General features: G+C 38.0%; 2 protein-coding genes across 2 annotated transcripts; one reads left to right on the top strand and one right to left on the bottom strand.

Annotated features, from left to right (window-relative positions):
- Positions 1–447: 447 nt before the first annotated feature.
- On the bottom strand, positions 448–3359 carry LOC119986636 (probable phospholipid hydroperoxide glutathione peroxidase). The gene is made up of 6 exons (XM_038831277.1): positions 3126–3359; positions 2822–2898; positions 2372–2433; positions 1927–2045; positions 794–961; positions 448–673 (listed from the first exon to the last, which is right to left on the bottom strand). The coding sequence occupies exons 1-6, from the start codon at positions 3171–3173 to the stop codon at positions 641–643; spliced, it is 507 nt and encodes a 168-aa protein (XP_038687205.1). The 5' UTR covers positions 3174–3359; the 3' UTR covers positions 448–640.
- A 3945-nt stretch (positions 3360–7304) lies between these two features.
- On the top strand, positions 7305–12148 carry LOC119986862. Its single transcript, XM_038831555.1, has 5 exons — positions 7305–7793; positions 8087–8930; positions 9012–10825; positions 10940–11404; positions 11534–12148. The coding sequence occupies exons 1-5, from the start codon at positions 7305–7307 to the stop codon at positions 12146–12148; spliced, it is 4227 nt and encodes a 1408-aa protein (XP_038687483.1).
- Positions 12149–12407: the final 259 nt, after the last annotated feature.

The following is a 12407-nucleotide window of genomic DNA, read 5'->3' as shown; positions in this document are numbered from 1 at the left end:
TAAGCGAACTAGAACGTTCGGTGACGAAATTCAAACGCGACAATCTTTCGATGATAACAAGTTCTATCAATCGTAATTTTTTTTTCCCATGACGAAAGGTTATATTTATTCCAAAATATTAATAAGGTAATTTTAGAAGATTCTGTACTTCATATAAAATTTTAAATTGCTTAGACATTATGAAATAAGAGAGAATGGTAACGACCGTCTTTTTCAAATGCAGAAGTGGCTTTCTGTGTTTCTGTTCTAATTCCCAAGTAGCTTTTCCAGAGAAAAGTTCCCAAGTGGCTTTATTGAATATTTGATGGTGGAGACGAGAAAGAAAAAAAATTTCTCTCACCCCAAGCACATATTCAGTTATTCCACATTTCAGGGATTGCAGGGGATGGTGAGGTTCGAGTGATTAGAGCAATGCATTGCCAGAAGTTAGAAGATAAAGAGGGAGAATAGAGATTGTGAATGCCATTCGTGCTTTGCAAACTACATAAGAACTAAGAAAACGCCACACCAAATGACTGGAACTTGATTATTAAACAAATCACATCACATAGTTCCACAGAGAGGGCATATAGACTCGCATATCTCAAACGCTCAAGTTCCACAAGACCCAGATCAAGCTCAAGCTTTCATGTCTCATTGCTCAGGCAACAGCCAACAGCTTGTTTATGTCATGCTGCGAAAAAAGTTGTTAAGGATAGCTAAATAATGAGCTTCTGAGAAGAAACCAATTGAAAGACGCTATAGGATATATAAATAAGAGCAAAGATAAACGAAAATGCAAAGAAGATGTCACCTCAAGGCTTAGAGGAGAAGCAGTAGGGTAATAGCGACCAACAACTTTTCCGTTTTTATCAACCAAAAACTTGGCGAAGTTCCACTGAATATCATCCTTAAAGATCCCATAATTGCCTGACTTCAAGAATTTGTACAATGGAGATGAATTTTCACCATTTACTTCAATCTACCACAAACAACCTCACATGAAAAGAAATCCAACCTTTTTTAGATGTCAAAAAGAAAGGCCGAAGCTCAATAACATACATCTGTATCATAGTTTCTCGACTGTTAACACCAAGAGGAATCAACAGAATGCTATGAATTCACTAAAATCGAATTGAAATATTTAAGGTTTCAGTCTATGAAAGTTATAGTTGCTGTAGTATCTGTTGCCTTATGCGCAAACAATTAGCAATCAGTGGGATACTGATTATCTTCCTTTTTTTTCCCCCGTTAATGAAGTATATATTCTAAATTAGTAAATTCTTTTTTGAGGGAGGTGGACACTTGGACCTTGCACTTGTGCTGAAGTAAGGGGTTGACTACCAGTACTAGGCCACAAGCTCCTTCTTTTACTACTAATTTGATTTTACTTGAAAGTTCAAAATGTTCCTTCCACCAGATTATTAACATATTTTATTGTCTAGAACCAGTCACTAGTATGCTGAGGTGATGTATTACCAAATGATAAACATGTAACTAAGTAAACAAAACCATGCATCGATGCCAATTATATAAATGGTTAAATCATTCCACAAGTAAGATCCTAGGCCTAGCACATGGAAAAATAAAGCTCCATTGCCAAGCGCAGAGCAGAGTGAAAGCATACTCCTGCAATCAGTTTGCTCCTACCTGATCATGACTTCCAAACTGTAAGCTGTTTAAGATAAAGGGTGAGGAGTACCTATCCATCCACAACTCTCCACCTCCCAAAAAAGAGCAGATATACAGCCTTATCTTGGTAGAGGTAGAGGCTGTTTCCATGGTTTGAACCTATAACCCTAGTTTGTGATGACTGATGAAGTAACTTTACTACAAGGCCAAGGATTATCCACGCAATTCATTCCAAATATAGGGGAAATTTTTTTCAATGAAAACAATTTCTTCATTAAATCAGAAAGTAGAGAAATCAGTACAGTTAGGCCCTACCTTGTCAAAAATGGGAAACTCAGCCTTAAAGCGAGTGCAAGCAAACTCTACAATCTGCTCATTGCTCCCTGGCTCCTGAGCTCCAAACTGATTGCATGGGAATGCTAGAATTTCCAAGCCTTCAAAAATCAAAAAGTAAGCAACAGCGACAAGAAACAGAAGGAATCATCAAACCACAGTTTTTCAAATAACTCGTAATCGTATACATCCTACTATGTTCATTTCCCCTTACACTGCACTAAGAACAGACCAATAAAGTAACCCAGTTACGTTAAAAATATTAGCAGCATACAATATTCAAAAATACGCTCAGAGGCACATGAAGTTCTATAGAAATAGGACATACGAACACTCAAGCTGTCAAAGTAAAGCTAATCTAGCATATCCTTCACATATATGATAATACACACAAAAAAGCAGCCAAGAATTTGTACTTCAGGCAAACCTTGATCCTTATACTTCTCATACAACTGACTCAGCTCTGTGTAATTCGAATTGGTTAAGCCACTGCACAAAAAGGAATTTTTATAAAAAATAGGTGAAAGTAAAAAAAAAAACACATACTATTGGTGGCAAAGGGTCATCAAACAATTGGAAGACAGGCATTCACCATTCCTTGTTTTGGGCACGGAATCTGTTTTACATTAAAATTAACTATTAGCAAATGTTGACATCATTATCTCATATTCTCATGTCTATTTTTCTATCAGAAACCCCAAACAACACATACAAACAATTGGAGTATGTTTAAATGATTAAATTCACCTCCACCCATCAGCCTAGCCTTTTGGATTAAATGAAAATTTGAAAGACACCCCCCAAAAGTGCACAGGAATAGAAGGCATGCAAAAAGAAAATTAATCACTGAGAAAATCAGTGAAAAGCAAAACCATACCATTCAGATGCAACATTAACAATCAACAGGACTTTCCCCTTGAACTTGCTGAGATCAACATCACTTCCCTTGGCATCCTGCAATTAAAAATCAAATGCTCCATTTATCAAAGGCAAAAAATTACCCACAAAGAACTAACTTTTTTCCTGAAAATTACCCACAAAGAACTATTTCTTTTTCAAAAAAACGCTTAGAGTCCGTAAATTCTAAACAAGAAAAAAAAAAGTGACAACAAATTGGGCATTTGTACGATCAACAACTGAAACCCTTATACTTGGATTCTACGAGTAAAATTAGGGGAAACCTTAACGATTAAGTCGTGGACTGATCCAGTTGCAGGCTGACCTGCCATTGTCGTATGATACGATCTCAAATCACAAAACACAGTCCTTGGAAGTGTTAACTCTTTGATCGACCAATAAATAGAAGAAACTATCTAGAGATTGAAAACATGATAATACTTCCAAAATGCATCCCGAGAATCTTTTGCCGGCTGGATTCGCACCTCATTAGCTTAACCGTTGGCCTTCTGGTGAAGACGTTCACGAACCAAGCCCAGTGGGCTTTATTGAATCTGGCTTGTTAAAACTCCAAACTTCATTTGACCAAACTTCATAGTTAACTTGGATTGTTTAAGATTCAATTATTTCTTTTTATTTCTTTTGTGGAATAATATGAGTTTAATTGCTCTCACAATTACAAAAGCACAAAATGGACCAAAATGATAAGCACACTAGTTGCATGCCCGAGCTTCGTGCGGCACATAATTAACTTGGTAAATTAAGTTGTGTGTCAATTTGTTATTACTTTGTTAACAAGATGATTAGCAGAGCTTGAATTGTAGAAAGAGAGATTATTGTGAGATAAAAGAACAAATAACTATAATACATTTTCTCAATATGCTAAGACATTAGAAGTACTTTAAATTACACCCGTAATAAAAATCAAATATATTTTGTGAATCCATAAAATGATGTAATAAACAACGGAGATATTATTGAATAAACATAAGAAAATAAGAGTAGATGAAACCAATTAAAGATTGTCTAAATCACGTATGTAAGCAAACCTAAATGAATTAAGGCAGAGTGTAATTTTTTGGAAGTTAAGGTCTGCAATCATTACATTGGCTCATGCTTGAAAGATTTATCAAAGTTTTGTTCGACATTTAGCAGGTAAATGTGGTTATTATTATTATTTTTTATTAATTTGCCAACTTCTAAGATAATGTAAATACTAATTGTAGACACAAAAAATTTGCAGCCCAATTAAATAAAATAGTGGGCTCTAAATTAAAATAATTTATGAAGCCCAAAATATTGTTAAATGGATAAAATCTAAGATAAATACAAATCAAATCAAATTCAAATAAAATAAAAATAAAATTAAAGGGATAATCATTGATTAAGTGATTTCTCTACAATACCCTTAATGTCAAGGGTTAAGGCCAAGGGTACATAAGTAAATTCCACTTCTCCCTTTGCCTATAAATACCAAGCTCATTTGGAAAAAAAAAAAAAGAAGAGGAGTAGAGAGAAACTATCTAAAGACTCTCTCAAATTTCTTCTCTAAATCCGGAATTCTTAGAATTCCTTCAAGTCTCAAATCCAAGTCAAGTCTCGGAAGTGAAAAGTCCAAGTTCTTTAAATCCGGAATTCTTAGAATTCCTTCAAGTCTCAAGTCTAAGTCAAGTCTCGGAAGTGAAATTCAAGTTCTCTAAATCCAGAATTCTTAGAATTCCATCAAGTCTCAAGTCCGACAATCAAATCCTAAATTCAAGTCCAACACTCAAATCCAACTGGATTTTATTACAAATTAGTAGAATTTGTTTGAAGCACTCAACTAAAATCAGAGGATTCCGTATTCGTGTGGAATACGTCAAAAGAAGAGATCAAATCCACTTTGATTTAAATATTTGTAATTTGTATCAAATTCTAAGTGTATTTAATTTATACTGAGGAATTTGGTGCGTACAAATTTCTGGCACGCTCGGTGGGACACTCTTCTTCTCTCATCTTTCAGTTGAATTTATTAAATTCATCAAACTATGGAATCCATGATTCCTTCAAAAGAGATTGACGTCACTGATGACGTCTCTCACGCAACTCGTACGCGAGTTAAAGCTGGAGAATCACAATTGATTTCTCCTCTTAAGTAATTCTCAAAAAAGGGTCAAAAGAAGTCTCATGTGAGTAAATCCAAATCCAAATCCAAATCCCATAAATCAAAAGAGGCGGAATATGTATATTCCAGCTTCTCATGTGAGTAAATCCAAATCCAAATCCCATATATCAAAAGAGACGGAATATGTATATTCCAGCTCCTCAGATGATGAATCCGAGTCTAAATCTCATTCCGTGAAGTTGGCATCACGAAAGTGGGGTGATTACACCTCTCCTTCGGAGGCTGAATCCGAATCTAAATCTCCTAAGTCAAAAGGAATGGAATATGTATATTCCAACCCCTCATATGAGGAATCCGCATCACGGAAGTGGGATAATTACATCCCAATGTTGGAATCAGAGATTCCTGTACCGGTTATGATGACCGAGGCAACAAGTTCCGAAGATCAGGTGAAACAAATGAATGTCACCATTGATCAATTGACAAAGTCCTTAGAAGAGAAGGACAAACAAATTGCTGCACTCATAAACCGATTGGGTTCCCTAGGACCAATCATAGAACTGAGCCGTGAAACCTTTGTTTCACGAGAAGGTAAAGCTCCAGAAAGTTCAAATTCTCTTAAAGCTCAACAAAAGCAAGAAGAGCAAGATCGCTTGACAGCACAAAATGCTCTCCGTGATTCTACCAACTTATCTGTTGCTTCACTCTTTGTGAATCAACTCCAAAACGTGATTGTAGACACCATTCGAGCTCAGTATGGTGGAGCCCCACAATCATCTCTAGTGTATGCAAAGCCATATAGTCGCCGGATTGATGAAATCTGTATGCCATGGGGTTATCAACCCCCTAAGTTCCAACAATTTGATGGGAAAGGCAACCCAAAGCAACATGTTGCTCATTTCATCGAAACCTGCAATAATGCGGGTACATTTGGTGATTCCATGGTAAAACAATTCGTGCGTTCCCTAAAAGGAGCTGCATTTGAATGGTATACTGACTTTCCAGCTGGCTTCATTGAAGGTTGGGATCAACTTGAGCGCGAGTTTCTAACTCGCTTTTATAGCACCCGACGGACAGTTAGCCTCTTGGAACTCGCAAGAATAAGGCAGAATAAAGAAGAAGCTGTGGTCGAGTATATTGAATGCTGGAGGAACCTTGTGCTAAATTGCAAGGATCGTATAAGCGAAAGTTCTTCCATCGATATGTGTGTTCAAGGAATGCATTGGGGGTTACTTTACAATCTTCAAGCTAATATGCCACATTCCTTTGATGAACTTGCAACCCGAGCTCATGACTTGGAAATCCAAATAGCAAGGCATGGAAGCCATTTGCCAAGTGACCCTCGAGAACTAAAGAAAGAAGTGAAAAAGGATTCAAAGCCTTCACGGACTAAAGAATCCATGGCTGTTACTACTTATCCAGTTAAGATTTCTACACAGAAATCTAAATCTAAATTCGAGTCAAAGACTCGTAAGGATCAAACTCAAATCAAGGAGCGACCAACCTTGAAACAAATGCAAGAGAAGGAATACCCATTTGCAGATTCCGAGGTGTCTGGAATTCTAGACCAATTACTTGAACAAAAGCTCATAGAGCTTCCTACTCCGAAGCGGCCGGAAGAAATTGGCCAAACTGATAATCCTAAGTACTGCAAGTATCATCGGATCATTAGTCATCCGATTGAGAAATATTTTGTCTTCAAAGACATAATCATGCGGTTGAATAGGGAAAACAAGATCGATCTCGATCTTATTGATAATGTTGAAGTTAATTGCGGAATGGTGGCTTTTGGGTCATTTGATCCCATTCCAATATCAATGGAATCTCAAACGATGCCCTCGTCCCTAACTAACGAGGAATCATCAAATATAGAACTGACTGTTGAGCTTCCTGAAGGAGCTGTAAGAGTCCAGTTCATTGTAGATGGAGAATGCCGAGGCCACAAGCTCCAAATAGGCCAACGTTATATGAAATCATGACGGATGATCTGAATGTGTGGAATTCGTCATCAGAAATGTATGATTCATCTTCTGAAAGTGAAGATGAAGGTTGGATAGAGGTGAAAAGTAAAAGACAATACCCATCACCAATCCGGCCTCTTCCAAGTCCAATACCTATTCTGGATAAAGAGTTCGGAATGAGACAAAATAAGAAATCTCGGCCTAAGAATCGATTAAGAAGAAATCGAAGAAAGACACATGTTGATGTTGAGACTGAGAACACTCATTCGACGCCCCGAAAGGAAGTAACTCTTAAAGAATACTTTCCGAAAGATTACTTTCTAGATGAACATATGACATCATATGTGATTAGTGCAATAGACTCTAAAGAGTCAAATGAAGAAAGAGATGGTTCTAAGATGGAAGCCTCAAGCATTGAGAAGAAAGGAGTTGTTACTTCACTCCAAGAAATTCCCTCTGACATGAACATCTCAGAAGTCCTTGAACTCCCAATAGATACTCGGTTGGCGCTAGTTCAAACACTGCTCAATCCGGAAGAATACAAAGGGAAAATATTTTCCCAAATAAGAAAAGTTAGTCCTGGTGATTGTATGGCAACAATTACCTTTACGGACGATGACTTACAGCTTGGGACGAGACTTCATAACAGGCCACGTTATGTTAGTGGCATTATTCGAGAATACAAGATATCTCGAATCCTCATTGATTGTGGATCTGTTGTAAATATTATGCCGATTCATACAATGAGAAAGATTGGAATCTCAGTGAATGAGCTTTCTAAAAGCAAACTCACAATCCAAGGTTTCAATCAAAAAGGACAATGTGCCATTGGCACAATCCGATTAAAGATTGAGATGAATGATTTGATATCATCAGCTTTATTTCATGTAATCGACTCCAAAACATCCTATGAATTACTTCTAGGACGTGTATGGTTACATGAGAATGGAGCAATTCCTTCAACATGGCACCAATGCTTCAAGTACAGTCGAGATGGCAAGGAAAATGCATTGTAGCCGAATCAAAGCCATTCGCAAGTGAAGAATCTCATTTTGCGGATGCAAAATTTTACCAAAAGGAAGATATGCCCCAAGAAGCCCTTCCAGTGTTGATTCCGGAATCAAAAAATGACGTAAAAGATGACTCAATTGAGGACATCTTATCAAGAACCTTTGTAAAGGAATCATCAAAAATTGAGTTGTCAAAGAGAGATGTTGACATTCTCAAGGAAGACCTAATCCTTCCGATTCCTTCTATTGGGAAAATTGTGGACTTAAATTCTATACAAGAAAATGCCGAGGAAGCTGAGCTTCCTAAAACTTTGGGAAACCACTCAAATGGGTGGTTTGATCCACGTGTAAAGAAGCTCATGGAGAACGCTGGATACGAAAAAGGGAAGCCATGCAAACTTGGCGACCTTGATTCCGTTCTGTCTAGTGGAAAAGCTCCGGTGATAAATAAACAAGGAATATCTATTCCACAACCAAAACACGGATTGGGACATGAATCTCGTGACTCACACCCTATCCGAATTAGAGCAAAGAAAGCATCGGCCAATCCAATCATGATACAGATTTTTGAGTATAATGATGACAAGCCCGTAGAGCCTCTTGCTCAGAGCCAAATACAAAAGCAAAATACTCGAATTTCAGTATTTCAACGGATTGGTGATAATCCGTCAACATCAAACCAAATGGAGTCTGTACAAAAAGTCTCTGTATTTTCTAGGCTTGGGCCAAAAGTCCAGAAAGAGGATCCGAAGAAACGAAGGAGACAAAGACGTCGTAGACGTAATGCTCTAGCTAAAGATAAAGGTAAAAACAAGGTGATTGTTTCTGTCAATCACGTCACAATTGAGGAAGTGACTGAAAAAGAATTCAGTTCCGAATCATCTTCTGATGAAGAACCCATATCGGCACCATCTACCTTAGAAGATGGGGGGCAAGCTACGGTTGATGAACTCAAGGAGATCAATCTAGGAACTAAAGCTGATCCAATGCCAACATTTGTAAGCGCACTTCTAAGTCCAGAAGAAGAAACAAAATACATCCAACTTTTGCAAGAATATATGGATGTCTTTGCATGGACTTACAAAGAAATGCCAGGACTAGATCCAAAGATTTTTGTCCATCACTTGTCTATCAAACATGGAGTACGTCCCATAAAACAAGCTCAAAGACGATTCCGACCGGAATTAGTTCCGAAAATTGAAAATGAAGTCAATAAACTTATTGAAGCTGGATTCATTCGAGAAGTTAAATACCCGACATGGATTGCCAATATTGTCCCAGTGATGAAGAAAAATGGGCAATTACGGGTCTGTGTTGACTTCCGAGATTTAAATAAAGCATGTCCAAAGGATGATTTTCCATTGCCCATCACGGAGCTAATGGTTGATGCAACTACCGGACACGAAGTGTTATCCTTCATGGATGGTTCGTCTGGATACAATCAAATTCGGATGAACCCAAAGGATGAGGAATTCACTGCATTCAGTACTCCAAAAGGAATATATTGTTACAAAGTTATGCCTTTTGGATTGAAGAATGCCGGAGCCACATATCAACGTGCCATGCAGAAGATCTTTGATGATATATTGCATAAAAAGGTGGAATGTTATGTGGACGACTTAGTCGTAAAGACCAAAAACCGAAAAAATCATTTAGATGATTTACGGGTTATCTTTGAAAGACTTCGTCGATTTCAATTAAAGATGAATCCTCTCAAGTGCGCCTTTGGTGTCACTTCTGGAAAATTTCTTGGCCTCATCGTAAGGCATCGAGGTATTGAAATTGATCGAACAAAAATCGATGCCATTTTAAAAATGCCAGAACCGACTAACTTACACGAGCTAAAAAGCTTGCAAGGGAAGCTCGCGTATATTAGAAGGTTTATTTCAAGCCTTGCTGGACGATGCCACCCATTCAATAAGTTGATGAAAAAAGACACTTCTTTTAAATGGGATGATACTTGTCGGAATGCCTTTAATAATATCAAAGAGTACCTCCTACATCCGCCTGTATTAATGGCACCAATTCTAGGTAGACCATTAATCCTATACATTACTGCCCAAGAGCGATCATTAGGAGCACTGCTTGGACAAGTGGATGACGAGGGGAAGGAAAGCGCATCATACTACGTGAGTCGTACGTTGGTAGGCGCAGAGCTAAATTATTCACCAATTGAAAAAGTGTGCCTAGCATTAGTCTTTGCAACAAAAAAGCTAAGACATTATATGCTTGCACATGTTATTCATTTGATCTCAAAGGCGGATCCACTTAAATTCATCATGTCAAGACCAGTCTTATCTGGAAGATTAGCAAAGTGGGCACTTCTTCTATCAGAGTTTGATATTACTTTTGTACCTCAAAAGGCTATAAAAGGACAAGCTTTAGCGGATTTCCTAACGGACCATCCGATTCCAGTAGAGTGGGAGCTTCCAGAAGAATTCCCGGATGAAGAAGTCTTTTTCACTGATGTAATACCATCATGGAAATTATTCTTTGATGGTGCTGCACGAAAATATGGTGCAGGAGCTGGGGTAGTTTTCGTTACCCCTCAAAATGAAGTCATGCCTTTCTCCTTCACATTGATGGAGATGTGTTCCAACAATGTGGCGGAATACCAAGCCTTAATAATTGGCTTGGAAATGGCTTTAGAGATGCAGCTCGGACAACTCGAAATTTTCGGAGATTCTAAGTTGGTTATTAATCAACTTTTATCAAAATATGAAGTCCGGAAGATCAATTTAATTCCTTACCAGAAGCATGCGGCAAAGCTCTTGAAAAAATTTGACATGGTTAATATTATTCATGTCCCAAGGAATGAAAATCGACAAGCAGATGCATTGGCTAACTTAGCTATTGTATTGGCTAACTCCGATAAAGATATCGCGATTATGTCCATTTCTCAAAAATGGGTAATTCCATCATGGACACCTGAAGATGAAACAGAAGTTCATAATATCTCAGTTGATACAACTGAAAATGAGGATTGGAGGCAACCAATCATTGACTTTCTTAAATATGGAAAGTTACCAAGTGATCATCGCCATAAAACGGAAATTCGGCGACGTGCCTCTAGATTCATATACTACAAAGATACGCTTTATCGGCGTTCTTTTGATGGTGTATTTCTTCGATGCCTAAGCAAAGAAGAAGCGAATCAAGTATTGGAAGAAGCTCATTCCGGGATATGTGGTGCTCATCAGTCCGGACCAAAACTTCACTTTCGGATAAAAAGGATGGGATATTATTGGTCAACCATGGTGAAAGATTCCATGGAATATGCTAAAAGATGTGAAGCTTGTCAAGTTCATGCGAACTTTATACACCAACCACCGGAACCCTTACATCCGACTGTTGCTTCATGGCCTTTTGATGCCTGGGGTTTGGATGTTGTAGGACCCATAACTCCAAAATCGTCTGCTGGCCATTTGTATATCTTGGCAGCTACAGATTATTTCTCAAGATGGGCGGAAGCACTTCCATTAAAAGAAGTTAAAAAAGAGACCGTTGTCAATTTCATCCAAGGTCAAATCATTTATAGATATGGAGTTCCCCGATATATCATTACTGATAATGGGAAACCATTCTATAACAATCTAATGGACAAACTTTGTCAAAAGTTTCATTTTGTCCAACACAATTCCTCCATGTACAACGCAGCAGCTAATGGACTTGCAGAAGCCTTTAACAAAACTCTCTGCACTTTGCTAAAGAAAGTTGTCTCCAAGTCAAAGAGGGATTGGCATGAAAGGGTAGGAGAAGCTTTGTGGGCCTACCGAATAACTTATCGAACACCAACACAAGCCACACCATATTCTTTGGTTTATGGCGTTGAAGCAGTAATACCACTGGAATGTCAAATTCCGTCTCTCAGGATTGCTATCCAAGAAGGCCTTACTACAGAGCAAAATGCTCAATTGAGGTTGGAAGAACTTGAGTCCTTAGACGAAAGAAGATTGGAAGCTCAAAAGCGACTGGAATGCTATCAAGCTCGTATGTCCAGAGCTTTCAATAAAAAAGTACGTCCTCGATCATTTCAAATAGGAGACTTGGTCTTAGCTATAAGGAGGCCGATTGTGATCACTCGACGGACTGGGGGCAAGTTCCTACCCAAATGGGATGGACCATATGTAGTCACGGAAGTCTACACAAATGGTGCTTATAAAATTATCGACAAGGACGGTCTACGGATCGGACCTATCAATGGAAAATTCTTGAAGCGTTTTTACGCTTAGAATCAAATTGTAATACTCCTTGCCCATATGAGTATAAACTATGAATGGCATCAAAAAAAAAAAAAAAACTCGCTAGATTGAAAACCCGAAAGGGCGGTCTAGGCAAAAATAAGAGTTAAAAAAAAAAAATATTTCCTTGGAACTACGTTTGACTTGATCTCCTCAAAAGGAGTACGTAGGCAGCTTGGGAATTTCCAAGTTCAGTCAAATCAAATCAAATAAAAAAAAAAGACCTTGTCTTTTATTTCCAAATTCAGTC

The sequence above is a fragment of the Tripterygium wilfordii genome, chromosome 20 (assembly GCF_013401445.1).
Source record: "Tripterygium wilfordii isolate XIE 37 chromosome 20, ASM1340144v1, whole genome shotgun sequence".
Lineage (NCBI taxonomy): Eukaryota > Viridiplantae > Streptophyta > Magnoliopsida > Celastrales > Celastraceae > Tripterygium > Tripterygium wilfordii.
The sequence above is the reverse complement of the archived record's forward strand: the minus strand, read 5'-3'. Positions and strand labels throughout refer to the sequence as shown.

Excerpts from the sequence above, each read along its gene's own strand:
- LOC119986636 (XM_038831277.1), bottom strand. The coding sequence starts at position 3,173 with ATGGCAGGTCAGCCTGCAACTGGATCAGTCCACGACTTAATCGTTAAG. Across the intron at positions 2,434-2,821 it reads GTTAATGTTGCATCTGAATG|TGGCTTAACCAATTCGAATT; the intron begins GTATGGTTTTGC and ends CTTTTTGTGCAG. Across the intron at positions 962-1,926 it reads AGTTTCCCATTTTTGACAAG|ATTGAAGTAAATGGTGAAAA; the intron begins GTAGGGCCTAAC and ends TGTTTGTGGTAG.
- LOC119986862 (XM_038831555.1), top strand. The coding sequence starts at position 7,305 with ATGGAAGCCTCAAGCATTGAGAAGAAAGGAGTTGTTACTTCACTCCAA. Across the intron at positions 10,826-10,939 it reads TGTCCATTTCTCAAAAATGG|TTACCAAGTGATCATCGCCA; the intron begins GTAATTCCATCA and ends AAATATGGAAAG. Across the intron at positions 11,405-11,533 it reads AAGCACTTCCATTAAAAGAA|TTTCATTTTGTCCAACACAA; the intron begins GTTAAAAAAGAG and ends CTTTGTCAAAAG.